A 27,692-nucleotide genomic window follows, 5' to 3' on the forward strand; every position below is an offset into this window, starting at 1 on the left:
AAATGGGGCATCTTGGTCAGCATGGACATTGGGTTGAAAGGTTAGATCATATGGGATCCAGGGAGAGCTAGCCGACTAGATAGAGAATTGGGTTTATGGAATGATATAGAGGGTGATGGTCAAAGGTTGTTTTTCAGACTGGAGGCCTGTGACTAGTGGTGTGCCTTAGTGATCAGTGCTGAGCCCATTGCCGTTTCTGGTTTATATCAACGATTTGGATGAGAATGCAAAGGCATGATCAGTAAATTTGCAGATGACACTAAAGTGGGTGTTCTTGTATATGCCAGAGGAGGTGGTTGAGGCAGGTTCAATAACATTTACATCTATGTTACCTGGACAGTTACATAGATAGGAAAGGTTTAGAGGGATATGGGCCAAACGCAGGCACGTGGCACTAGCTTAGATGGGGCATCTTTGTCAGTATGGTTGAGTGGGCCTGTTTCCATGCTGAATGACCATGACTCGGGGAATTGCTATTTCCATCTCCCTCCCTTCCTGTTAGCTATTGGTGCCAATTGCATGCACTGCATGTTATTTGCAATAAAACCTTTAGCTGGTTAAGCTCAATGCCAAGATCGTTCTATGAACCAAGGAAACTCATTAAATCAAATGAATCCCATGGGAGTGCATCTTCAAAATCTCTGGTGACTCTTCTGTGAATCTCCCAAGGGCAAATTGGAGCGCGTTATTAAAAATGAAAACATCTGGTCTTTTTATGGAATATCTTTATTTGTTAAATATTTCAGAGTCACAGCCAATTTATTTCTCACTGGTCTGCTCCGGCATACTTCTGATGATGTCAGAGTCACCTGGAATACATTAAATGCAAAATTATTTTCCCATTATCAGTTAAGTATAAATGATACAGCAAATATTCATATTCACAGCATTTGGTCCATCTTCTGGAACCAAGGCCTTTGACAAGAGTTTCATTGCATAGTATAATAAACCCAAGTTGTTGCTGGCAAATATTACAACAGAACTTGGTAAAACTAGTCCCGTTGACAATAAGCACAGCGTTAATCTAGCGAATTACTAGCCTGACTTGACTAGAAATTAAAATCAAGCCAGCGAGAATATTCGCATTAACACAAGTAACCAATAACTAGGTATGGAAGAGCCTTTATCACATTTACACATTATCAACGTACTGTGCGAAACAGCAACAGCAACCCCACAGGATCAGATCATTCAGAAGCAGTAACATGTATCTGAATGCAGTCCAAGGCATTGTATAAATTACCTGGATCAATGATGGCCAGTGTGCACACTCTGTAATATTTACCACAGGCTGTACCTAGCTCGATATTGTGGCCACTGTAATGATGGACACCAGTCTTGGCTAACATGGCATAGTATTCAATTTCTGATTTTCTGAAACAAATACATCAAAACAGTATCAAAGTACACTGAACTTTTAACAAGGATGCCCAATTGAAAGCAAAATGCTGCAAATACATGGAACTGATATTAGAGAAGAGAGAAGATCCGTTTGAGATATATCCCCCCCCCCCCCCCCCCCCCACCACCTGTATCCATCTATCACTTGCCAGGCATTGTTCCTCTCCATCTCCATTTTTCAGTCCCCTTCACACTTCAATTAGTCTAAAGGGCCCCAACACAAAATATCACCCACCCATGTTCTCCAGAGATGGTGCCTGGCCCACTGAGTTTCTCCAACACTTTGTCTCTTCTTCAGTAAGCCTACTTCTGCAATTCTTTGCAGCTACCTTTCATTTTGTTCTACTTCACCCCTCTCCCTCCAATTATGCATTTCTTTATTTTGACCTTTTAAAAGTTCCAAAAGGTATTCAACCTGAAATACTTTGCTCTCCAAATGCTCATTTAGTGAGGACTTTTTATTTCTATATTGCAACACATTTGATCAGAAGGAAGAAATCCAAAATAATAGAGAATTTCAATGATATTGTGTGGTTCATCACAAAATGCTGCAACTCACCTCAAGGCTGCACAATTGTTTGCAAGAATGACCAGCTTGGCTTTGCCCTGACGAATCATTTTCAACGTCTGTTTGTAACCCAGCACATATTTACCACTTTTCATCACCAGCTGGAGCCTGGAATTGATGGATTCCAAAGACTTTTTCTGCATTTAGAACAAAAGTCATTATAAAAAATCTGCAAGCACAATCAAAAATTACAAATTAAAAACAGGATGCGCAACCAATTCCAATATAGTTGATGGCCAATATCTCTCAAAATACAGACGCCAAAACTAATAAATTAGATAAATTCACGTAGATTCATTGTCATCATTCCAATGGGGATTTAATCATTGTTTTACTATTTAATATTTAAATCTAAAGATAATGTACTTGCATTTTATTAGATTTAAATGGTTCCAAATGTGAAATGTAGTAATCTTCATGGTTGGCAAAACAACCTCAGCCTTGCCACCCTTTAAAGGTTATATGGGGCATTCTGGATATGGTTACAGGGCCAGCAAAATAGGCTTTTTGCTGGTTGTGAATAAACTATGGGCAGTGGCCCATTAGGACCCCAGCCAGCATGTTCAAAGTTCCAAAAAATTACCCATTTCGTCATTGGCCTTTGTGCCTGGAAAGAAATCTCTCTGATCAATGGTTGCACTGAGAGATCAGTTCCCCTCACTCCATTTCATGCATTTCTGCAGTTGTCCATTTTTCAATCACCACCTTTGCATTGACATTGAATGATCCAAGTCCATTGGTATGGTTAATGCTGGATACTTGAGAGCATTGATATAGAGGGATGTCGGGGTCCACGTCCATCGCTTGCTTAACCTGTCATGATCAGCACAGGCATTCTGGGCGAAGGGTCTGGCCTGTCCCTGTGCTGTACTGTTCTATGTTCTCAGCCATTGGGGAGAGAATGGTAAAGTGGTGATGAGGTCAAGATTGGATCATCCATGGCCTTAATGTGCAGCAGAAGCAGCTTGAAGAACAGACTGGCTGCTCCTGTTGAGGTTGTCATTAATTATCTACTCATACAACTGGCTTGTAACTTGCTCCCACCGACTTCATTGACACGGCAGACCACTGGGACTGAACATTCAACACCAATCATGCCCGATTTCCTTCAACTCAAACTCTACACTGTTCACCATCATTCCAGACTATAGAGAAAAAGCTTATTTGGAAAATCCTTACATAAGGGGAGATGATATCGCATTGCATACCTATACCATCACTAAGAATCCCCACTTATGTCAGCTCTCGCCATCCTACAAAGGAATCTATTAATGCCACTGTTTTAGCGAGACTACCACGCCAAATATCGTCCACCTCGCACTGTCTTGATCATCAACCTTACGTTTGTTGACCTACCTTGATCCACAGTCAAGCAATAGATGAATTAAAAGTTTACACTCCTGATTTTAAAAAGACCCCAGAACCCAAAAGTAGCAAGATGGGCTCAAAATTGGCTCAGGAATTAAATGCAAAGGCCAATGGACACTGGGTATTTTGATCACTGGGTACTGTGGATTGTTTAGAGTTGTGCCATATCCCGCAATTTTGGCAGCGCATCAATTATTTGGCCAAAAGCATGAGCTCAATGAATGTGGGTGGAAAGCCAAATCAGATTGAAGATTTCTATCATTAGAAAGATTGCAGACTTGTCACCAGAGGGTGACGAGTAGTATCAAGGGTTACGTCACAGAAGCTATATGAGAGAAACCCAGAGAGGCTCCTGAGCAGGTGAAGGGTGATCTCCATTTGTGGTTCACTGAACTTCAAAGATGTGTTGCATTGGCCAGACTCTGAAAATGATGTATGGCAGGGAAAACACTGCCAATTCCTCGTGATCAATTTAATTTGACATCAGGTCCGGCATGGATACTGTGAGCCGAAGGCCCTGTTCCTGCACTGTGCTTAGAGATATAGCATGGAAACAGGCCATTCAGTCTCGTGTCTACCCCAACTATTCTCGCTAGTTCTATGTTATCCCACTTTCTCATCTCCACTTTGGGACAATTTAGAGGCCAATCAACCCACAACCCCTACAAACTGTGCGCTGTCATCCTATCCTGATCTCCACCACTGTCCACTCTGGAGAACAGGTCTTGTCTTGTCGATACTGCACCAACCACCGTTGTTGGGCTATAAACGTGCAGTCCCTCATGTATGCAGTTGCAGATTTAAAATTTAGTGTTTGCAAGCAACAGTTTAAAAGATTTACTATCAGCAGCAGATTTTATATGCGGTGGCAAAGAAAACCAAACAGGAATGGTTCTGGTGTACAGCGAGTAACGGAAACAGTCTTTGTTGGTCCGGATGGTTATATAATTCAAGGATTGGTTTAGTCCCGGTCCCTTCTGCTTCTCTGGGAGTTTATCATCCTCCAGAGGGCACCGGAGGACATGGCTCCTTCCCCGCCCAGGAGCCCTGGGAGGGGAATAGGTGGAGAGGGGGAGGCGGCCCACGTTGAGGATGCAGGCGGGACCGCCTAATTAATAGTATAAGAAAATAACTGCAGATGCTGGTACAAATCGAAGGTATTTATTCACAAAGTGTTGGAGTAACTCAGCAGGTCAGGCAGCATCTCGGGAGAGAAGCCTTAATATCTCCCCTCACCCGCAGGCCTGGGGTCTCGGGCCCAGGCCTGTGCCGTCAGACCGGGACCTCTGATCGGGCTGCAGCCGCCAGACCGGGACCTCTGGCCGGGCTTCAGCCGCCAGACCGGGACCTTTGACCGGGCTTCAGCCGTCAGACCAGACCGAGGCCTCTCCACGTGAACCAGGCCCGTATACCCCTCGCACACCCTGCCGCTCCCGACAACTCACCGTCTTCTTTGCCGCCACCATTTTGTCCGCTGCGTTTGTTGCCGGGGGAGAGTGCGTGAGGGGTTCGCGGCAACAGCTCCAGGGGGCTGAGACGGGGCGAGCGGCAGCGCCGGCGAGGCCACCACAAGATGGCCGGGCAGAGAAAGGAAGGAGCTCCCACAATGCACCGCCTGCTGCAGCCACGGGACTGGGCTGACGTCAGCGCGCAGGGCGACCGCGGGGGGATGACGTCGGCGCGAAGGGTGACCGCGGGGTTGGGATGACGTCAGCGCGCAGGGCGATCGAGGGGTCGGGATGACGTCGGTCGGGGAGGGGGGGGGCACGTGATCCGCCCCGGCACCATGGCAACCTCGGCCAAGGCCAAAGCTTGTCGGCGTAACATTAGATTCAACCACAAATTATAGGAGCAGAATTAGGCCATTCGGCCCGTCGAGCCTGTTCCGCCATTCAACCATGGTATTGTGTCTATCTTCGATTTAAACCACCATCTACAGTTCCTTCCGACACATTCAATGATGGCTGATCTCTGCCTTCTAATCCCATTTTCCTGCCTTCTCCCCATAACCCATGACACCTGTTCTAATCAAGAATTTGTCTATCTTTATATTAAGTATTCAATGCTGCTTTATTGCCACATGTGGCCATATTGCCACATCACCTAGATTTAGTGATTTTTTTATTTTGCATATGATTCAGTAAAATCTTACTGTACACAGGCACAATCATACAAGTGCAAAAATATAGGAATAGTAGAGATGCAAAGGAACTGCAGATGATTTTTAGTTTACCTGAGTTTATTGTCACGTGTACCAAGGTACAGTGAAAAACTTTTGTTGCGTGCTAACCAGTCAGCAAAACGACTGTACATGTCTATGGTTTACAGATACTGGATTAAGGCAAAAACATAGTGCAAGATAAAGACCAGTAAAGTCTGATTAAAGATAGGACGGCACAGTGGTGCAGCAATAGAGTTGCTGCCTTACAGTGCCAGGGACCTTGGTTGGATCCTGACTACAGGCACTGTCTGTGTGGTATGTTCTCCCTGTGACTGCGGGTTTTCTCCAGGTGCTCGCTTTCCTCCCACATTCCAAAGACATACAGATTTGTAGGTTAATTGGCTTCTGTAGATTGACCTTAGTGTGTAGGGTAGAACTAATGGACGGTCGATCGATGGTCGGCGCGGACTCGTTGGGCCGAAGGGCCTGTTTCCACACTATCTCTAAACTAAGCTTAACTATAAAATAGTCCACGGGTCTCCAATAGGCTAAGTGGGAGGTCAGGACTGCTCTCTAGTTGGTGATCAGATGGTTTAGTTGCCTAATCACAATTGGAAAGAAAGGTTTACAGCATCTACAGTATTTACCTATTTGGAATAGTAGATTCCACTGAGGCAGTACACAAGGGGTGCCACATTTCCAGCCCCATCTTGTACCCTTGAAGTTTCAAAGTTGTTCGTATATTTTGGCCATAAAGGACCACCAGCTGCTGCTGAAACCTTCACCAGTGAGCGCACTTACCCTCATCTCCTGTGGCCACCGCTCAGCCTCCGTGTCACAGAGAACCTCCCGTAGTTGTTTCTCGTACACCCAGAGCACCTTCGAGAGGGCGGAAGGTGAGACCCCAGCCCGCTCACTGGCATGGTACTGATTTAAATATTTAATGTATTTTTACCCCATATACTTTGCTACTTCTTGGATTTGCATTTTTGGATATTGACATTGGTGCAACTGCAAGAAGGACTGAAGGAGATTATTTAGTTTACTTTAGATTTAAGCTATGTTTGGTAATGGTCATCTATCCTTATACCAAGCACCCTTGCCACTCATGTGGCCCCCTGTTGCATACTATATGTAGAGTGGTGGCTCCAAAAAACAAGTTCCCCTCTCATTCTGTCACCTCAGTGCTATCATTGCGCCTTCACATGCATTTGCAGGAGACATGATTCTACAGAGGGATGTGGGCCAGGTACAGGTAAATGGGACTAGCTTAAATGGGGCATCTTGTTGTTTCATGGGGCATTTCCTTGTTGTTTCACTCTATGACATTACTGTCCTTTAGTCAATCTGAAAAAGATTGACCAGAAATACTGTCAGTCCATTTCTCTCACAGGTGTTGTCTGACCTGCTGAGTTCTCCCGGCAGTTTGTTTTTTTACTCAAGATTGCAGCATCTGTAGTCTCTTGCATCTCTATTTAACTACCCTCTTACCTCCTTCTACCATCCAGGAAACAAACAACCCAGCCACTACGTCCATGGAAGAGTCAGAGGATACAGCACAAGAAACTCCAATCAATTTCGAGCCTATGAAACCAAAGTAGAAGCAGGCATACTTGACCTGAGGGTTAAGAAGAACTTTGAACATGGAACACTGTATCACAGGAACAGGCCATTCGGCCCACTATGTCTGTGCCGAACACAACGCCAAGGTAAACCAACCTCACCCACCTGAACATGATCCATACCGCCTCCATTCCCAGCATATTCACTCAAGAAGATGCATTTTAAAGCAAAACGAACATTCCGTGCCACAATAACTAAAAGCTGAGAGTTCAGGGTGACACAGTGGCGCAGCAGCAGAGTTGCTGCCTTACAGCACCAGAGATCTGAGTTCAATCTTGACTACTGTTCGGTCTGTTCGGGTGCTGTTTGTATGGAGTTTGTATATTCCCCCTGCAACATGCATGGGTTTTCACGGATGCTCTGGTTTCCTCCCACGCTCCAAAGACGTACATGTTTGTAGGTTAATTGGCTTCAGCAAAATTGTAAATTGGGCATAGTGTGTAGGAGAGTGTTAGTCTATGGGGTGATCACTGGTCGGTGGGCCGAAGGGCCATTTCTAAAGTCTAAAGTATATTTGGGATCTTATATTTAGTTTAACACAGAAATCCTGAAGTCACTGTCAGTGACTGGGCTCTGTTTGACATGTTTAGTTTACTTTACTTTATTGTCACGTGTACTGAGGTACAGTGAAAAGCTTTTGTTGCATGCTATCCAGTCAAATAGTTACACGGTCACAATCAAGCCATCCACAGTGTACAGATTCAGGATAAAGCATATAATGTTTAGTGCAAGATAACGTCCAATAAAGTCAGATTATAGTTCGAAAGGTCTCCAATGAGGTAGATGGGAGGTCAGGATCGCACTCTAGTTGGTGAGAGAATGATTCAGTTGCCTGATAACAGCTGGGAAGAAACTGTCCCTGAATCTGGAGGGAATGTGTTTTCTGTACCTTTTTCCTGATGGGAGAGGGGAGAGGAGGGAATGATCGGTGAAACTGGTCCTTAATTATAGAAACATAGAAAATAGGTGTAGGAGTAGACCATTCGGTCCTTCGAGCCAGCACCGCCATTCAATATGATCATGGCTGATAATCCAAACTCAGTACCCGTTTCTGCTTTCTCCCTATATCCCTTGATTTTGTAAGCCCCACGAGCTATATCTAACTACTAGATCAAGTGGACCTGTTGGGCCCAAACCTCTCCTGCATTGGTGCAGCATCCTCTCCTCCCCAACTCCCTCCCCCCCCCTCTCCTCCCTCCCTCCCCCCCCTCTCCTCCCTCCCTCCCCCCCATCTCCCTCCACCCTCCACTCTCCTCCCCATCCCCCCTCCCCCTCCCTCTACCTCCTTCCTTCCCCCTTCCCCTCCCCTTTCCCCACTTACCCCCTCCCCTCCCTCCCTCCCCCTCCCTCCCTCCACCTCCCTCCCTCCCCCCTTCCTCCCTCCCACCCCCTCCCTCCTCTTTCCTTTCCCCCTCCCTCCCCCCTCCTTCCCTCCCTAGGAGATAGATTTAAACTTTAAAATGTGAATAGCTTCAAAAATGTAACACCGATTTCAATGAAACTTCTTCCATTAGCACCAAAGGGACGACGGTGAGTAAGGTGGGCCTAAAATTGTCGCGCTATCGTATACCGTCTTTGCGTCATGAACAAACAAACAAACAAACGAGAGTTTTAGTATATAGATATCTAACTCTCACTTGAGAGTTATAATCATAGTCATCATTATGCTGATGGCCTTGCTGAGGCAGCGTGAATGTAGATGGAGTCAATGGAAGGGAGGATGGTTTAATGACATTCAAAGCCATATTAGTACTCAGCAAACAATTTGGCCATAAAAAGCTGTTAATTTAATGTAATTCCCATGGTAAACCTTTTTATAATAGTCAAAAATCAAGTCAAAAGTCAACAAAGATTATAACTTCATGTTCACAATCATAGGAGCAGATTTAGATCATTTGGCCCATCAAGTCCACTCCGCCAACAATCGTGGCTCATCTATCTTTCTCTCTCAACCCCATTCTCCTGCCTTCTCCCCATAACCTCTGACACCCGTACTAATCAAGTATCTGTCAATCTCTGCTTTAAAAATATTCATTGACTTGGCTTCAACAGCCGCATGTGGCAATGAATTCCACTGATTCACCACCGTCTGACGTCCTTTTTTCTGAGATTTATTCTATTTAATTGTCATATGTACCAAAAACAGAACAATGAGATTCTTACTGCCAACAGCATAATGGTACTGTAAAATACAGTACTCATAGACAATACAACGAGCAAAAAAGTTTAATAAATTAAAACAACAATAGCAATGCAAACCAAAAACCCAAAGTCCTTAGTTCAATCAAGACAGTTTGTTGTTCGTAGTTTAATTGGTGTTTGTGGTATTCAAGAGCCTGATGGTTGTTGGGAAGAAATGTAAGAAATATAAGAGAGAGAGAGAGACAAGAGACAGCAGATGCTGGAATCATGTGTAGAACATAAAATACTGGAGTAACTCAGAGGGTCAGGCAACATCTGTGGAGGACATGGAGGGGTGACGTTTCAGGTCAGGACCCTTATTCCAGTACTTTGTGTTCTTTCATAAAATAAGGTTTTATGTGATTCTCGATACAGGGATTTCAGCTCCTGAAAGGGTGGGACTGTCTGCATGCTGCTTGTTTTCTTGTTTTCGGATGTACAAAGACCATGAAAGTTGGTAGATTTAGAATTTAGAGGTACCGTGCGGAAACAGGCCCGCTGGGCCACAGCTGACGAATGATCAACCTATGTTGATCTATGTTATCCCACTTTTCACATCCTTCCCACTTGGGGTAATTTACAGAAGCCAATTAACCTACAAACCCGCACGTCTTTCGAATGTGGGAGGAAACTGGAGCACCAAGAAAAAACCCACACGGTCATGGGGAAAACATGCAAACACCGTGCAGACAGCACCCGTAGCCAGGATCGCTCCTGGGTCTCTGACGCTGTCAGGCAGCAACCCTACTGCCGCGCCACTGTGCTGGAATTTGGAATTGTTTATCATTTCCATATCTCTGCTGACAAAGTAAAGGAGAAGCAGTTGGCTTTGTCATTCATCCATGTTAATTCACTCATAATGGTTATTGACCTCCAATGCCATAGCGTTTCAATCATAATGTGTTATGTCTGGACTCAGCTTATTTGTTCTGACAAGTCAATGTGAAAAACAGGGCGTCTGCTATGTTCAACGCATCTCGCCTGTGATATTAGAGATGACAACCTTTGTTGGTAAGCAGTGAAAATGCTCGAAAGTTAATGCGATCAAATCACTTATCCTGTCAGTATTTTTAAAGGGTTTGAAAAACAAAAGCAATGGAATGTGTTTGCTGCAAGAAAATCTCAGTGGATTTCTCGTGTTTTCCCCATTGTTTGGATAATCCCAATCTGCACCTCTAGTGGGTTTAAAGGATTCATGGAGTCTGAGTTTAGTTTAATTTAGTGTAGAGAAACAGTGCGGAAACAGGCCCCTCAGCCCATTGAGTCCGCGCCGACCAGCGGTCCTCCCAAACAAAAGAGCCTTTCCCACTTAGGCGATGTTTTAAGCAATTGCCGGTGACTGTTGTAGTCGTAGCAGGTCACCGAAAAAACAGCGACTGGACCCCCCCTACGACAATGTCTATGACAAACTACAACAACCTAGTACCTTGTCGACATCAAGCTACGGCAAGCTACCGACAACCGGCGATCCAATCGTCACGAGTAGGACATCCACCTACGACCGCACCTACAACAACCTACCACCACACAGGCGACAACCTATGACAACCGAAGTCAACCTATGGCCACCCGTGACAAGCTACGACAAGCTACGATCCTGTCGGCGACAACTGAAGACATTTCACGTCATTTTCGCCTCCGGTTTTCACGCCGGTACCTGTCACCGGTTGACGTAGGTTGACGTCGGTAGTCGCCAATGGAATTCACCGGAGTCAGCACCGGCGACAACCTACGTCACCTGGCGACAACCTATGACAGCACCTACGTCAGGAGACGTCAAGCTACGCTCATTGGCGTCAAACCCACTGTCACCGAAAATGTTTCAACATTCTGAAAATCCAGCGGCGACAGGAGAGATGCTACGACTCTTTGGAGTCAACTCACAACCATACAGGCGACACCCCGGCGACCATGTGGCGACAGCCTGGTCGCCTAAAAAATCGCCTAAGTAAGACAGGTCCTTAACACTATCTTACACACTAGGGACAATTTACAATTTTACCAAGCCAATTAACCTATAAACCCGTACGTCTTTGGAGTGGGAGAAAACTGCAGATCCTGGAATAAACCCACGCAGGTCACGGAGAGAATGTTCAAACTCTGTACAGACAGCACCCATACTTAGGATTGAACCCAGGTCTCTGGTGCTCTCAGGCAACAACTCTACCACTGCGCCACCGTGCGAAGTTGTACAGTACAGAAACAGGTCCTTCAACCCAACTTGCACACGATGACTAAGATTCCCATCTACGCTTTTCCCACCTACCCGCGTTTGGCTCATATCCCTTCAAACCTGTCCTATCTATGTACCTGTCCAAATGTCCAAATAACTTTTCAAAGAATAACACAAGAGTTTTCCTGAGTCATAGCCAAAATTGGCCTCAACCATCAAAACTAAAATTCAAGACTGAAACAGCATCTCTGGAGAAAAGGAATAGGGGACGTTTCGGGCCCAGACCCTTCTTCAGTTCTCGACCCGAAACGTTACTGGACTTTACCTTGCACTAAACATTATTCCCGTTGTCCTGTATCTATACAATGTGGACGATATGATTGTAAACAGGTGTAGTCTTTTTGCTGGATAGCATGCAACTGTGTGGTACTTGATTAGTACGGGTGTCAGGGGTTATGGGGAGAAAGCAGGAGAATGGGGTTGACAGAGAAAGATAGGTCAGCCACGATTGAATGGCGGCGTAGACGTGATGGGCTGAATGGCCTAATTCTGCTCCTATGAATTTATGAACAAAAAAAAATATTTCACCGTACCTTGCTACACATGACAGCAATAAACTAAACAAAATAATAAGTGGTAAGGCACAGTGCTGCCATTCCTAGCCTGCACTTCAATGCTAACAGTTCATTATCAGTCAGGACAATGTAAGTGAATCCATCTTTAGTCAGGCAGATTATATCCTGCTCATATGGCAACCGATCTTAACACAGTGCACATCATTGTGTCTCTGCTGAAGCGGAGACGAGGTTAATGGGGGATAAATTTGTCCGGGTGTTGAGAAAACAGCTTAGCTGTTTGATCAACTTGCCTGAGGCAGCTGGAGAATCCCCATTTACCGCCTCTGCGCCCATGTACAGTAAAGACAGGGAGCGAGGCATTGTCCTGTGAAGTCTTATTGATTTTTTTAATATATTATTGCCAACCAAACTCTTTGGGCCCATTTTTTATCTCCTGCCAGCGAAACTTCTTCTTTTTTGAGCGCTGTCGCAAACTGTTCTTGAAGCAGATTCAATGGGTTGTTCAAGCAGCACACAGACCCAACCTCAGGACAGTAACAGACCAAGCTCCAAACAGGAGCGGAATGGAGCCAGCAAATGCGGTAAGTGCTTCTCTCCGACTCATCCCCCCAAGCTCAAAGTGATACAATCACCTGCATTTTGTGCTTGTTCACACCAGCATTTTAGTATGCAAAACTTCGGCCGATTTGGACTGTTGTTGAAACCCTTGCCTTTTATTTGTAATCTTTCAAAAAGGTTATCTTAAAATTTATTTCCTGGTGTATTTTGATGTTAACTGTAATAAACTTCCATGTGTAGGAAGGAGCTGCAGATACTGGCTTACACTGAAGATAGACACTAAATGCTGGAGTAACAATGACAAGCTGCCTGACCCGCTGAGTTACTCCAGAATTTGTGGACTGTCTTTGGGGTTTTTTCAGCAGTATTAGTTTAGGTTTAGCTTTAGCTTTATTAGGGTTAGGTTTATTGTGGTTATTCATCTATTGAATTGTTTTGTTTATTATATATTATCTGTGTATATTGTGTTTAAAGGCCTATTGCGTGATGCAAGTAACAATTTAATGTTCCCATTGTTAGTACATATGACAATTACACATTCTTGACACTTTAGACTCTTTAAATTGTTGTTCATTGTTGCGTTGCCGGTATATATGACAATTAAATTTGACTCAACACTAAATAAATTCTCAGGCACTTAAGGATGAGTTTGCGAGAGATTGTAGAGGAAAGTTACAAGGATGTCAACAGTACTCAGATGTTTCATTTACGAAGAGAGATTGGATCAGTTTGGGGATGTTTACTTTGGAAGAGAGAGCAGATGTGGGTGCATAATATTTAGAGGGGCCATGGCAGAGTGAATAGGAAGGACATATTTTCTCTAGCAGAGGGATCAAAACTAGGGAGCACAGATTTAGAAGGATTATAGAGGAGATGAGAAATTTTATTTATTCTCTGGGGATCACAGTGATCTGGAATTCGATAGCTGAAAGTGTAGGAAAGATATTTAAAGTCATCACGGTTAAATAATCAGCGCAATGGGCAGCAAGGTGGCACAGCGGTAGAGTTGCTGCCTTACAGCGCCAGAGACCCAGGTTCAATCCCGACTACGGGTGCTGTCTGTAAGGAGTTTCTACGTTCTCCCCATGACCAGCGTGGGTTTTCTCTGGTCGCTCTAGTTTCTCGCACACTCCGAAAACGTACAGGTTTGTAGATTAATTGACTTGGTAAAACTAAATTATCCCAAGCGTATGTGTACGATTGTGTTAGAATGCAGGGATCGCTGATCATTACGGACTTAGTGGTCCAAGGGGCCTGTTTCTGCACTGTATTTCTAAACAGAATTAAATTAAAACATTCTCTGCAGTTAAACAGTCAATCCATTTAAACGGCCACAGCATTTAAACAGTCAGCGCATTTAAACGCTACTTGCAGAAGGGTGCAGAATAGGTTTACCAGGTTGAGGGGAAAGATTGATAAGAACCTGAGGGGCAGCTTTTTCACACGGAGGGTGGTGGGTATATGGAACGAGCTGCCAGAGGAGGTAGTTGAGGCAGGTACAATAACAACATTCAAAAGACATTTGAACAGGTACATGGATAGGACAGGTTTAGAGGGATATGAGCCAAACTTGGGCAGGTAGGACTAGTGTAGATGGAGCATCTTGGTCGGCATGGGTGAGTTGGGCTGAAGGGTCTATTTCCATGTTTTATGACTCCACGACACTCTCACCACTCTATATTCTTTGTGGAGTCAGATTCACAGTGCAGACAATTTCACCATAAAACTAAACTAAACTAAGATAGACACAAAAAGCTGGAGTAACTCAGCGGGACAGGCAGCATCTCTGGAGAGAAGGAATGGGTGACGTTTCGGGTCGAGACCCTTCTTCAGACTAAACTGAGAGTCACTGATAAATTCAATGGGAAATTCAGGAGAATCCTCTTAACCCAGGAAGCAGTGAAACTATCTACAGTATCTCGCCCCTCACTGGTGGTAATGGCAATGACTATCAGGGTAGGTGGCTGAACTTTCTCTTCATGTACATCGTCATTGCCTGGCAAGTATGTGGCACAATTGATATTGGTTTATTATTGTCACATGTACCAAGCTACAGTGAAAAGCATATTGCGTACTATCCTTCAAATCACACTACACGAGTACAATCAAGTTACACACAAGTATATCCTTCTCAGCCTGAACATGTCCAAATGTCTTTAAATGTTGTTTTTATTGCCTCAACCACTTCCTCTGACACTTCCGTTCCATATAGAATCAGAATTCAGAATCAGAATCACCTTTATTGTCATCCAAACAAAACAAGTCTTTTGCACGAGATTTCGTCACCCACAGTCCAACAGTAAGAGCAATAAAATAAGCAATTACACAACTACAAACCAACACAAAACAAAAAAAAAGAAACATCCATCACTGTGAGTCTCCTTCAGTCACCTCCTCACCGTGATGGAAGGCCAGAATGTCTTTTCTCTTCCCCTGCCGTCTTCTCCCGCGGTCAGGCTGTTGAAGTTGCCACATTCCAGGCCGTGCCGGACGGTGAAAGGTCCGCAGCGGGCCGACCCAAGCCCCGCGATCCGGGGCGGGCGAACACGCTGCCGCTGCACGTCGGGGCGGTCGTGGCTCGTGACATTGAAGCCACTACATCTGAGTGTAAAAGGTGTCCCTTAGCTTCCTATTAATTCTTGCCCCTCTGACTTTAAACCTATGCGCTCTAGTTCCCTCATGATTTTATAAACTTCTATAAGACATAAGTTTAAGGTGAGGGGGGAAAGATTTAATAGGAACATGAGGGGTAACGTTTTCATACAAAGGATGGGGGTGTATGGAATGAAGTGCCGGAGTAGGTAGTTGAGGCTCGTTGCAACGTTTAAGAAACATTTAGACAGAAACATGGAGAGGATAGGTTTATAGGTTTAGTTGCATGCTATCCAAACAGATCAGATATACCAGACATGAATACAATGAAGTCAAACCGAAGTACAATAGATAGAGAAGATATAAATTAGATAGCAGAATATAGTTCTCAGCATTGTAGAGCATCAGTTTCAGAGACAAAGTCAAATGTCCACAATGGGGTAGAGGTGAATGAACAGTATCCTAGCTTATGGAAGGACCGTTCAAAAGCCTGATAACAAAAGGAAAGAGGTTGTTCCCGAGTCTGGTGATGCATGTTTTCAAGCTTCTGTACCTTCTGCCAGATGAAAGCAGGGAGAAGAAGGAATAACCAGGGTGGGACAAGTTTTTTATTGTGTTTGCTGCTTTTCTAAGGCAGCGTGAAGTGAAAGGCTGCCATCCTTCATGCCTGATAGCATGGTGGACAGGAATGCCTCTTCCTCAATTTCACAGCAGAGTTGCCAAAGGTATGAGCTAGTGCTGGCTCAGTAAAGGAAATGCGATATCTGGAACCCAAACAAAGAGATCGACGAAGGAAGAGCAGTGGATGTCGTCCACAAGGATTTTAGTTATAGGTGAAGTCACAGAGTGATTAATGGGCAGGTTAATTGGCCTCTGTAAATTGTCCGAAATGTGCAGGGAGTGGATACAAAAGTGGGATAACATAGAACTAGTGTGAATGGGTGATCAATGTGGACTCAGTTGACTGAAGGGCCTGTTTCCACGCTGCATCTGTACATTATAGTAAAATCTTGTTTGCAGCAGGATCACAGGCACATAGACTCAGACAAACACTCACAAAATATACATGTTATAGATAAATTACATGTAAAAATTCTAAATGAAAGGACTGTGTAAAAAGAAACCCAATGCATTATTGAAAAAAGCAATTGGATAAAAAAAACAAGTCCATGGTGGTGCAAGGGGTGGACCGTAGTATTCTGTGTCTGAGGTAGGATTGAGGTTCTGAAGATCTTCGGTGTAAACCAGCATCTGCAGTTCCTTCCTACACGTTGAGGTTGTGCATGTTGGTTCAAGAACCTGATAGTATTCGAAAAGTAGCTGTTCCTTCAACATCAAGCTCTGTACCCCTTTTCTGATGGTAGCAACGAGAGGTGGGCATGGCGTGGATGATAGATGCCGCCTTCTTGAAGCAGTGCCTCATGCTTTCGATGGGGGAGGGATGTGTCCATGATGGACTGGGCTGAGTCCGCCACTCTCTGCAGCCTCTAGCATTCTTATGCATTGGAATTGCTGTACTAGGCCATGATGACACTAGTCAGGATACTTCATGCAGTAAATAGAGTCATAGAGCCATACAGAGTGGAACCAGGCCCTTCGGCCCAACTTGTTCACACCGACCAATATGTGCCATCTACACTAGTCCAACCGGCCTGCAATCTATAAAAGTTTGTTAGAGTATTCGGTTACAATGGAATTGCCATACAGGCCATGAGGAAACCAGTCAGGATACTTTCTGCAGTACATCTGCAAAGGTTTGTTAGAGTATTCGGATATATGCTAAATCTCTTTAAACTTCTAAGAAAATAGAAGCGTTTGGCTCTACGACAATGACGCATCTGAAAATTCATAATATTAACAGTCTTTTGGTGGAAGTTTAAATATCAGCTCGGCCACCAGAGAATTTCCCAAAACGTCATCTGTCCATTCCCTCCAGAGATGCTGCCCGACCCGCTAAATTCCTCTAACCCCTCGCTTTGTCCTCAGAATTCCAGCATCAGCAGTATCTTATGCCAACATTTAAAAGACATTTGGACTGGTACATGGATAGGAAAAGTTGAGAGAGAAACCTGGGAAAATGGGACTAGCATAGATGGGGCATCTTGGTTGCATTGACAAGTTCAGCCAAAAGTCTTGTTCTGTGCTGCAGGACTATGTGACTCTATTGATTTGTTTAAATGGATTTGTCATCCTTCTAATACCAGTATGGTAGTTCAGGAGGGGGTCTGTAGTAGTCTTCCATTGCTGAGGTAGGATTAGGGTTGTTCTAAAGACCTTGCTTGGGCAGCAAAGACAAACATTGACAGCCAGAACTTTATGTATCAAGTGCGGATGGAAAGTCACACATGGAACATTAGCCGCTCTCTTTCCAATAACCAGGTGTACATTTCATGGTCTTAAAAAAAAGCCTCTAGTACGTTCTAATTCAGTCCATTGTATCTGGCAGCAGAATTAATTAATTTGGTCAGCGGGTATTTTTGCTAATTTCAGAGACGTTTCATATTGTATTTTGTAAAGTCTAGCGCTTTAAAATGCACCTTTGAGCATTGCTTGTTGACTGTGACTTTAATCTTGTTTGTCACATGGAGGATCTGATTCCACAAAGGAGGTCTCCCATTAGATCAGTTTACACTATCAATTATTCACAGTTTCACATCAAGTTGAGTCGAGTTTATTGACATCGGCACAAGTATGGTGAGGTACAGACTTTATACGTTAGAGATACAGTGCAGAAAGAGACCCTTCGGCCCACCGAGTCTGTGCCGACCAGCGATCACCCCGTACACTAGCACTATCCTACACTTACTAGGAACAATTTACAATTTACAATTTACAGAAGCCAATTACTTACAAACCTATGTCTTTGGAGTGTGGAATGAAACTGGAGCACCCAGAGAATACCCACAAGGTCACAGGGAGAATGTACAAACTCCGTATAGACAGCACCCCTAGTCAGGATCGAACCCGGGTCTCTATCGCTGTAAGGCAGTGACTCTACCACTGAGTCACTGTGCCCCCCTTAACAGGTACAATGAAAGTCTTGCTCACAGCATCATCACAGACATATAGACTCAGACAACACACAAAAACATAAATTATATATACATTACACATATATTCAACAACAAACAGTTCAACAGTTCAACAGAGCTTTATTTGTCATTCGGTACCAAGGTACCGAACGAAACTACATAGCAGTCACACACAAAAAAGAACACAAGACACATGACCCCAACACAAACATCCATCACAGTGACTCCAAACACCCCCTCACTGTGATGGAGGCAACAAAACTTCCACTCTCTTCCCCACGCCCACGGACAGACAGCTCGCCCCCGACCGACCCGCACAGTCCCCGCAAGGGGGTGGAAGTCTACAAGCCAGTGAAAAGAAAAGAGAAAAAATACCAGAGTGTGTAGGAAGGAACTGCAGATGCTGGTTTAAACCGTAGATACAAAAAGCTGGAGTAACTCAGAGGGACAGGCAGCATCACTGGAGAGAAGGAATGGGTGATGTTTCGGGTTGAGACCCTTCTTCAGGCTGGTCTCTACCTGAAAGAATGGTTTCCACACGAAACGCCACCCATTCCTTCTTTCCAGAGATGCTGCCTGTCCCTCTGAGCATTTTGTGTCTATCTTCAAAGCTTGTTGGGTGAAAACGAGAAGCTGGTGCAATTTGGGTGGGGTATGGTTGGAGAGAGAGGGAATGCCGGGGTTACTTGAAGTTAGAGAAATCAATATTTATATCACTGGGTTGTAAGCTGCCCAAGCAAAATATGAGATGCTGTTCCTCCAATTTGCGTTCAGCCTCACTCTGACAATGGAGGAGACCTAGGACAAACAGGTCAGTTTGGGAATGGGAAGGAGAATTAAAGTGTTTAGCAACTGGGAGATCAGGTAGGTCCAGACGGACTGAGCGGAGGTGTTCAGCAAAACGATTGCCCAGTCCAGGTTCGGTCTCGCAGACGTATAAGAGTCGACATCTTGAGAAACGGAAACAGTAGATGAGGTTGGAGGAAGTACAAGTGAACTTCTGTCCAACCTGAAAGGACTGTCAGGATCCCTGGACAGAGTCGGGGGAGGACGTATAGGGACAGGTGTTGCATCTCCTGCAGTTGCAGGGGAAGGCAACTGGGGAGGGGATGGTTTGGGTGGGAAGGGATGAGTTAATGAGGGAGTTGTGGAGGAACTCTGTAAAGGACTAGGGGGACTCTGTCTCTATTGAGACTAGGGGGAGGAGGAGCAAGGGCGGAACTGCGAGGTACTGAGGAGACACGTGTGAGGGCCTCATCTATGATGGGAGAGGGGAACCCCCGTTCCCTGAAGGATGAGGACATCTCAGATGTCCTGGTATGGAACACCTCATCTTGGGCGCAGATGCGGCCCAGACCAGAGTGCTGAATATAATGTTGCTTCATTTTAGTGTTAGCATTTCTATGGAGAAAGGTTCTAAGTGCCGCAGTAAGGTAGGTTGGAAGATCAGGACTACACCCTAGCTTGTGCGAGGACTGTTTAGTAGTTTGATAACAAAACGGAAGAACCTATTCCTGAATCTCATGGTACATGCTTTCAAGCTTTTGTGTCTTTTACCCGATGGGAGAGAGAAGAGGGATTGACCCAGGTGAAAAAGCTACTAAAGTTAATGTGAGATCAAAGGAAACATGTTTACTTATCAAAAAAAAAATTCTCTCTTTCTTTTGATGGGAATGCTGACTAATGGCAAAACCCAATAGCTTCAGACGTGAATGGCCCTATAACCAACGAGGGTGAGACTATTCCAGATCACTCCCAGCTGCTGGAGCCGAGAGCAGCCGACACCGCTCCTGACGAGGTAGTCACCAGTGAACCAAGCCCTTCAGAAGATGGGATGCATTTGGCCTCGGCATCTGAAGACAGTACAGATCTCGTGGGTTTGACCACTGAGGAGCCAGAGAGTTCCGCAGCTCCGGTGGAAGAGAATACGCTCGCTGATGCTGACGATATTGGAGAGATCCAACCTTTGGAGGACCAGATTGAAGGTAACATGTCGGCTGTGATCTGAGGTATAAATGACTTGGACGTAAATGTGCAAGATGGGTTGCACTAGTAACTTTTCACAAGATACCAAGATTGCTGGGGTTGCGGACTGTGTGGCATTGTGGCGCAGCGGTAGAGTTGCTGCCTTATAGCGTCAGAGTCCCGGGTTCGATCCTGACAATGGGTGCTGTCTGTATGGACTTAGTACATTCTCCCTGTGACTGCTTCGGTTTCCTCCGGGTGCTTCAATTTCCTCCCGCACTCCAAAGACGTTAAGTTTTGAAGGTTAATTGGCTTTGGTAAAAATTACGAATTGTCATTAGCATGCCTAGTGTACAGGGTGATTGCTGGTTGGTGCGGGCACGATGGGCTGAAGGGCCTGTTTCCATGCTGTATTTGTAAAGACTAAAGTCCAAAGGAAGGCCATCAAAGTGTACAGTGGGATATAAATCAACTGTAGTGGGTGTGTGAGAAAGCCCGGAATGAAGGCGAGGAGCCAGGCAAATTCTGTAGAGGCTTTAATGAGCACAGCACATTACTCTCCGCTTCAGTGAGAGACTGAAGCTGGGCTCGCGCCAAAATCCTTGCTACTTATCTGCGTAGCTGGGAGCCGCCCCCGGATTATCTCTGCAGCTGGGAGCCGCCCCCGGACCTGTCCATCACCGTGCTGGAAGGTTCCATATGGGAGTGGCCTGACCCTTGGGAGCCGCCACACAACTATCAAAATGGATAGGGAAATGGCTGATGGAGTTTAATCAGAACAAACCTGAGGTGTTGCACTTTGGGAGTTGAATGTAATATACAATTACTGGAATGATCCTGAACAGCATTGATACACAGAGGGATTTGGGGTCAAAGTCCATAACCCTGAAAGTGGCGACACAAATACATAGAGTGCTGAATAAGGCATATAAAATGCTTGCCTTTATTGGTCATGTCATTGAGTAATAGGAGTCAGGAAGTCATGATGCTACTTTATACAACTTTGGTTAGGCTGCATTTGAAGTATTGCATGCAGTTCTGGTCACCCCATTGCAGGAAGGATGTGGAGGCTTTGGAGAGGGTGCAGAGGAGGTTTACCAGAATGATGGTTTGTAGGTTAATTGGCTGCTGTAAAGTTCCCCTAGTGTGTGGGATGCAAAAGTGAAGCAGCACAGTGGCGCAGCAGTAGTGTCGCTGCCTTACAGCACCGGAGACCTGGCTCAATCTTGACTACAGGTGCTGTCCATACAGAGTTTCTACGTTCTCCCTGTGACCGCGTGGTTTTTCTCCGGATACTTCGGTTTCCTCCTACATTCCAAAGACGTACGGGTTTGTAAGTTAATTGGCTTCTGTAAATTGTCCCTAGTCTGCAGGATAGAACTAGTGTTTTCGGGTGATCGCTGGAAGGCGCAGTCTCGGTGGTTTGAAGGGCCTGTTTCCACGCTGTATTTCTAAACTTTACCCAGGAAGGAAAAATCAAATACTAGAGGGTTTTAAGGTGAGAGCGGCAACGTTGAAAGGAGATGTGCAGGGCAAGTTTTGCACAGAGGCTTGTGAGTGCCTGGAACGCACTGCCAGTGGGGTGATACAATAGTGGCATTTAAGAGACTTTTGGCTAGCTTATGGGTATTCAGGGAATGGAAGGATATGGATTATGTGCAGGCAGATAAGAATTTGTCTTGGCATCATGTTTGGCACAGACATTGTGGGCTGAAGGGCCTGTTCTTGTGCTGTACTAGGTTCCAAAATGCACTGGTTATTCACCTAACCTATCTAACAACACCTCCAATACTTAAATATAAACAGAAAATACTTGAAATGTTCAGCAAGTCAGGCAGCATCTGTGGAGGGAGAAAAAGAGTTAACATTTCAGGTTGAAGACCCTTCATCAGAACTGGGAATGCGAGAAAACAAAAGTTAATTTTAAGTGGTAGAAAGGTTTCGGATAGATAGGAGTAAGGGACTCTCTGTTAGGGTGAAGTTAGGAGTGGAGTCATGAGAGATTGTAGATTCTGGAATCCAGAGCAGTAAAAGTCGGTAAAATTGTGGAGGAACTCAGTGGGTCAGGCAGTGACTGACCATTTCCCCCACTGAATGTGTAGGAAGGAACTGCAGATGCTGGTTTACACCGAAGATAGACACAAAAAGCTGGAGTAACTCAGCGGGTCAGGCAGCATCTCTGGAGAAAAGGAATAGATGACTCGCACCCTATCCACTCCCTCTTCTCCCATCTCCCATCAGGCAATAGGTACAGAAGTGTGAAAACGCACACGTCCAGATACAGGGACAGTTTCTTCCCAGCTGTTATCAGGCAACTGAACCATCTTACCACAACTAAAGAGCAGTCATGAAGTACTATCTACCTCATTGGAGACCCTCGGGCTATTTTTGATCGGACTTTACTGGCTTTATCTTGCTCTAAACGTTATTCCCTTTATCATGTAGCTGTCCACTGTGAATGGATTGATTGGAATCATGTATTGCCTTTCCGCTGACTGGTTGGCATGCAAGTTGGAACCAGCTTCCAATGAACTAAACTAAACTAAACAGTACGTGCGTGAGTAAGCCAGTTGCGATGTAAGAACGTGTCTTGGTAAAGTTGGTGTAATTTGACCTGCATTTCCTGGTTTCCACATCCAGGTGAGACTGGGGAGAAAGTAGAGTGCGAGACAGCCATCGAAGCCAAGGACGAAGAGGAGGAAAGTGAAGTGGAGAGATCAGAAAAGATATTGGCCTCTGACATGACAGAGCTAAGTATGTTGGAAGTAAAGTTGTTTATTAAAACTGCCGGTGAACGCCTAACAAAATGTGTAGGAAGGAACTGAAGTTGCTGGTTTATACCGGAGATAGACAAAAAATGCTGGAGTAACTCAGCGGGTCAGGCAGCATCTCTGGAGAAAAGGGATAGGTGACATCTTCAAAGTAGGCATACCTTGAGGAGCTTTCACAGTGGAACAGACGAAATGTGTAGGAAGGAACTAATGTTCTTGGTGCTGGATACCACCAAGGGATGGGGTTTAATAGCTCTAACAAGGTTCTGGCCATCTGGTGACTAGCTTGGACCTGAAGCTCAAGTTAAGGCGAGTAAACCTATGGCCTCACCATACTAAGGCTAATAGACAGAGGCATATGGAACTGCAGATGCTGGAATCTTGAGCAAAACACAAAGTACTGCAATAACTCAGTGGGTCAGGCAGCATCTGTGGGGGGAATGGATAGATTCTTCATCTACCTGTGTTCACACTAGTACTGGAATGGACGCTGCTAGCAGTATCTTCAACCTTACACGTCAAAATAGAGAACAGCCCTAGAACAGGCCATTCAGCCCATAATATTTGTGCTGAACATGATGCCAAGACCTTCACTTATCTAACTGCACATGACCCATACCCCTCCATTCCCTGCCTATCCATGTGCCGATCAAAAAGTCTTTTAAATGGCACAAATGTACCTGCTTCAACCACCACCCATGGTAGCATGTTCCAGGAACTCACCACTCTCTGTTTAAAAAAACATGCCCTGCACATTTCCTTTAAACTTTGCCCCTCTCACCTTAAAGCTATGCCCACTAGTATTTGATTTTACCATCCTGGGAAAGAGATTCTGACTGTCTACCCTATCTATGCCTCTCATAGTTTTATATACTTCTATCCGGTCTCCTTACAACCTCTGGTATTCCAAAGAAAACAATCGCAAATCTGTCCAATCTCTCCTTGTAGCTAATACCCCCTAATGACTTTAGTGATACAGTGCCACCGAGTCCGCGCTGACCAGCGATCCCCGCACACTAACTCGGGACAATTTACAATTTTTACTGAAGCCAATCAAGCTACAAACCTACAATGTGGGAGGAAACCGGAGGACCTGGAGAAAACCCAAGCAGTCATAGCGAGAACGTACAAACTCCGTACAGACAGTACCCGAGGTTCCCTACCCAAAATGTTAACTATTTTCTCCAGAGATACTATCTGATCCGCCGAGTAACTCCAGCTTTTTGTGTCCATCTTTGGTTTAAACCAACATCTGCAGTTCCTTCCTACACACCCGATATTTGATATTTTGCTGTTGTCTACACTGGGTAGATGTCCAAACTGATATATACATTTAACATTTTCTTCCTTTCATTGTCAGAAAGTAAGGAAGATTAAACCTCTGCTACTTCAGTTTTGGAAAGCTCTGCCGACAATACTCTCTCCTCGGCCAGAATCTGTACAGCTGCTTCATATCTTGTAACCACTCTCCCACAGAGGGATTCTCAGTCAGTCTCGGCCACCCGCAGACTAAAAGAAGAATCTGCTTTTGCTCGACTTTTGATCTGGTGTTTCTGCACACACTTGCCAAGCCACAGCCAACTAGTACACTCAACTGGACAACTCAGTATGGCTTACTGATATCCTTCGACAGTCCAGTCACGTAACTGTACAGATGAGAGGCAGGAACACTATTCTCCACTGCAGCGATTGTTTCTCACTCTACATTCACCATCCTTCTAAGCCAGTGCCGATCTCTCTAACGTGGGACTGGAACTTTGCAGGTGGAAAAAACAAATCAATTTAAAATTCTTAATTCAGTAGAAAAACTAGCAACACTAAACCAAGAAAGATGTTAAAGACATCATGGTGTTGCACAATCATCTTGTAACGGTAGAGGGCACGTAACAATGTGGCGGTACCTTATAACGCTACAGTACAGAGTAGAGGTATCATTTTATAAATGCATTCCCTGTTTTGTGACGCCGCAAGCTAATGGCATTACACAGGGCTTCATTGTGTGAATCATTGATGTTGGGGCATAGACTTTGCGGGACCTCCAAGTTGCTTGCAGTACTAGGTACTGCTGCTTGGCCGAGGCAGTTTGATACGCGTTCCACCAAAATGGTGCATGTAATGTTCAATGCTGCATGAAATAGATGAACAATATATATATATAAATAAATACATTTTATGATTGCTCACATATTGAAAATGTTTATATGTGAAATGTGTTCTAACCAAATACAATGTTTGAATACGACTGCCTTTGTTTTGCAAAGGGTTATGGACCCAGACAGGTAGATGGGTTTATGATCTAGAAGAGCCCAGGTAGAGTTGGTAGAGTTGCTGCCTTACAGAACCAGACACCCAGGTTCAATCCTGACTACAGGTTAAGTCTATATAGAGTTTGTATGTTCTCCCTGTGACCTTGTGGGTTTCCTCAGGGTGCTCCGGTTTCCTTCCACATCGCAAAGACATGTAGATTTGTAGGTTAATTGGCTACTGTAAATTATCCCTTGCATGTAGAGTAGTGTTAGTGTGCAGGGATTGCTGGTCGGCATGGACTTGGTGGGCCAAAGGGCCTGTGTCCGCGGCGTATCTCTAAACTAAACTAATGCTGCGGGTTTGGCTACCAAATGTATCAGTGATCACTCGTAGTAATAGTGGAAATAATCAGCAATTTAGAAGCCCACATCACCAGGTTCAGGAACGGCAACTTTCCTATAACCATCAGGTTCTTGATCCCAATCGCAATCCCTAATCCTACCGACATGGTGCAACAGTTCCTTTATTGCCACGTTAACCAAGGAACAGTGAAATTCTCAGCAACAGAACACTAGTTTCACCTCTTGCACTACCATGGGACTTTCTTTTTGTTTTAATTATGTTTTTACATAATGTCTTGTTATTTTTTGCAGTCTTCTTTCTTTCAGAAATCTTATGTATAATTTATGTTTATGTGTTTCTGAGTCCATGTGCCTGTGTTGCTGCTTCAAGCAAGATTTCCATTGTACCTGTACCTCACCATACGTGTGCATATGACAATAGACTCGCCATGACTTGAATGTTCCCAAGAACAGCATAGTCAAGAAAGCACTAATCAAGTTATTTGCACGTTAATATGAAATATGACAGCACGTTGCTCTGTGTGTAACCAACCAAGGAACACTGGAATACCCAGGCCATCTCTTCACATGCTGCACAGAGAACCAACCCACTGCTCTGCCCAAAGTGGGCCCTGGATTAGCATCTATTCAAGAATCCTACAGTCCCCTTCTTCAGAACCAAGCTAATATTTCAGCCAGCACAAACACATTGACATCCGAAATAATGATGCAAAAGGATGGAATAACTCACTCTAAAGAAGAGTCCCGACCCAAAACATCACTTATCCATGTTCTCCAGAGATGCTGCCTGACCCACTGAGTTACTCCAGCACTTTGTCCTTTTGTGTAAACCAGCATCTGTAGTTCCTTGTTTCTACATTGACAGCAAGGCCACCAGCTTAATCAAGGACAGGGATCTCCAAACTATGGCCCGCGGCCCGCCACGAGATTTTATCTGGCCCGCAGCAAACTCTTAGGCGGAGGGGACTGGAGGCAGAAGCTGCCGGCAAAGGTTCACTGGAGAGCGGATCGCCACCACTGGGACAAGGCGAGAGACAACACAAGAGACAAGGCCCCTCGCAGACAACAAACCCAAGGAAACCTCCGTCTTCGCCGCCGCCGCTCACCCTGGGGAGAGAGAGTGGGGGGGGGGAGAGAGAGAGTGGGGGCGGGGGGAGAGTGAGTGGTGGGGGAGAGAGTGGGGGGGGGGAGAGTCGGGGGGGAGAGAGAGTCGGGGGGGAGAGAGAGTCGGGGGGGGAGAGAGAGTCGGGGGGGAGAGAGTCGGGGGGGGAGAGAGAGTCGGGGGGGAGAGAGAGTCGGGGGGGGAGAGAGAGTCGGGGGGGGAGAGAGTCGGGGGGGGAGAGAGAGTCGGGGGGGGGAGAGAGAGTCGGGGGGGGGAGAGAGAGTCGGGGGGGGAGAGAGAGTCGGGGGGGGAGAGAGAGTCGGGGGGGAGAGAGAGTCGGGCGGGAGAGAGAGTCGGGGGGGAGAGAGAGTCGGGGGGGAGAGAGAGTCGGGGGGGAGAGAGAGTCGGGGGGGGAGAGAGAGTCGGGGGGGGAGAGAGAGTCGGGGGGGGAGAGAGAGTCGGGGGGGGAGAGAGAGTCGGGGGGGAGAGAGAGTCGGGGGGAGAGAGAGTCGGGGGGGAGAGAGAGTCGGGGGGGGAGAGAGAGTCGGGGGGGGAGAGAGAGTCGGGGGGGGAGAGAGAGTCGGGGGGGGAGAGAGAGTCGGGGGGGAGAGAGAGTCGGGGGGGGAGAGAGAGTCGGGGGGGGAGAGAGAGTCGGGGGGGGAGAGAGAGTCGGGGGGGGAGAGAGAGTCGGGGGGGGAGAGAGAGTCGGGGGGGGGAGAGAGAGTCGGGGGGGGAGAGAGAGTCGGGGGGGAGAGAGAGTCGGGGGGGGGAGAGAGTCGGGGGGGGAGAGAGAGTCGGGGGGGGAGAGAGAGTCGGGGGGGGAGAGAGAGTCGGGGGGGGAGAGAGAGTCGGGGGGGAGAGAGAGTCGGGGGGGAGAGAGAGTCGGGGGGGAGAGAGAGTCGGGGGGGGAGAGAGAGTCGGGGGGGGAGAGAGAGTCGGGGGGGGAGAGAGAGTCGGGGGGGGAGAGAGAGTCGGGGGGGGGGAGAGAGAGTCGGGGGGGGGGAGAGAGA

The 27,692-nt window shown here is 45.9% G+C and overlaps 2 protein-coding genes and 1 non-coding gene across 3 annotated transcripts; 1 reads left to right on the forward strand and 2 right to left on the reverse strand.

Annotated features, from left to right (window-relative positions):
• Positions 1 to 708: 708 nt before the first annotated feature.
• On the reverse strand, positions 709 to 4,945 carry rpl30 (ribosomal protein L30). The gene is made up of 4 exons (XM_078398673.1): positions 4,783 to 4,945; positions 1,961 to 2,106; positions 1,244 to 1,374; positions 709 to 809 (listed from the first exon to the last, which is right to left on the reverse strand). Exons 1-4 carry the CDS (start codon positions 4,801 to 4,803, stop codon positions 760 to 762), a joined length of 348 nt encoding a protein of 115 aa, XP_078254799.1. The 5' UTR covers positions 4,804 to 4,945; the 3' UTR covers positions 709 to 759.
• Positions 954 to 1,086, reverse strand: LOC144593254 (small nucleolar RNA SNORA72). The gene has a single exon (XR_013547230.1). It is a non-coding gene; the product is annotated as a small nucleolar RNA SNORA72 (small nucleolar RNA).
• Positions 4,946 to 12,280: 7,335 nt separating the features above from the next.
• LOC144593188 (uncharacterized) lies at positions 12,281 to 25,104 on the forward strand. The gene is made up of 4 exons (XM_078398674.1): positions 12,281 to 12,634; positions 19,936 to 20,220; positions 22,841 to 22,954; positions 24,332 to 25,104. Exons 1-4 carry the CDS (start codon positions 12,547 to 12,549, stop codon positions 24,346 to 24,348), a joined length of 504 nt encoding a protein of 167 aa, XP_078254800.1. The 5' UTR covers positions 12,281 to 12,546; the 3' UTR covers positions 24,349 to 25,104.
• Positions 25,105 to 27,692: the final 2,588 nt, after the last annotated feature.

This window comes from Rhinoraja longicauda, chromosome 4 (genome assembly GCF_053455715.1).
Source record: "Rhinoraja longicauda isolate Sanriku21f chromosome 4, sRhiLon1.1, whole genome shotgun sequence".
NCBI lineage: Eukaryota > Metazoa > Chordata > Chondrichthyes > Rajiformes > Arhynchobatidae > Rhinoraja > Rhinoraja longicauda.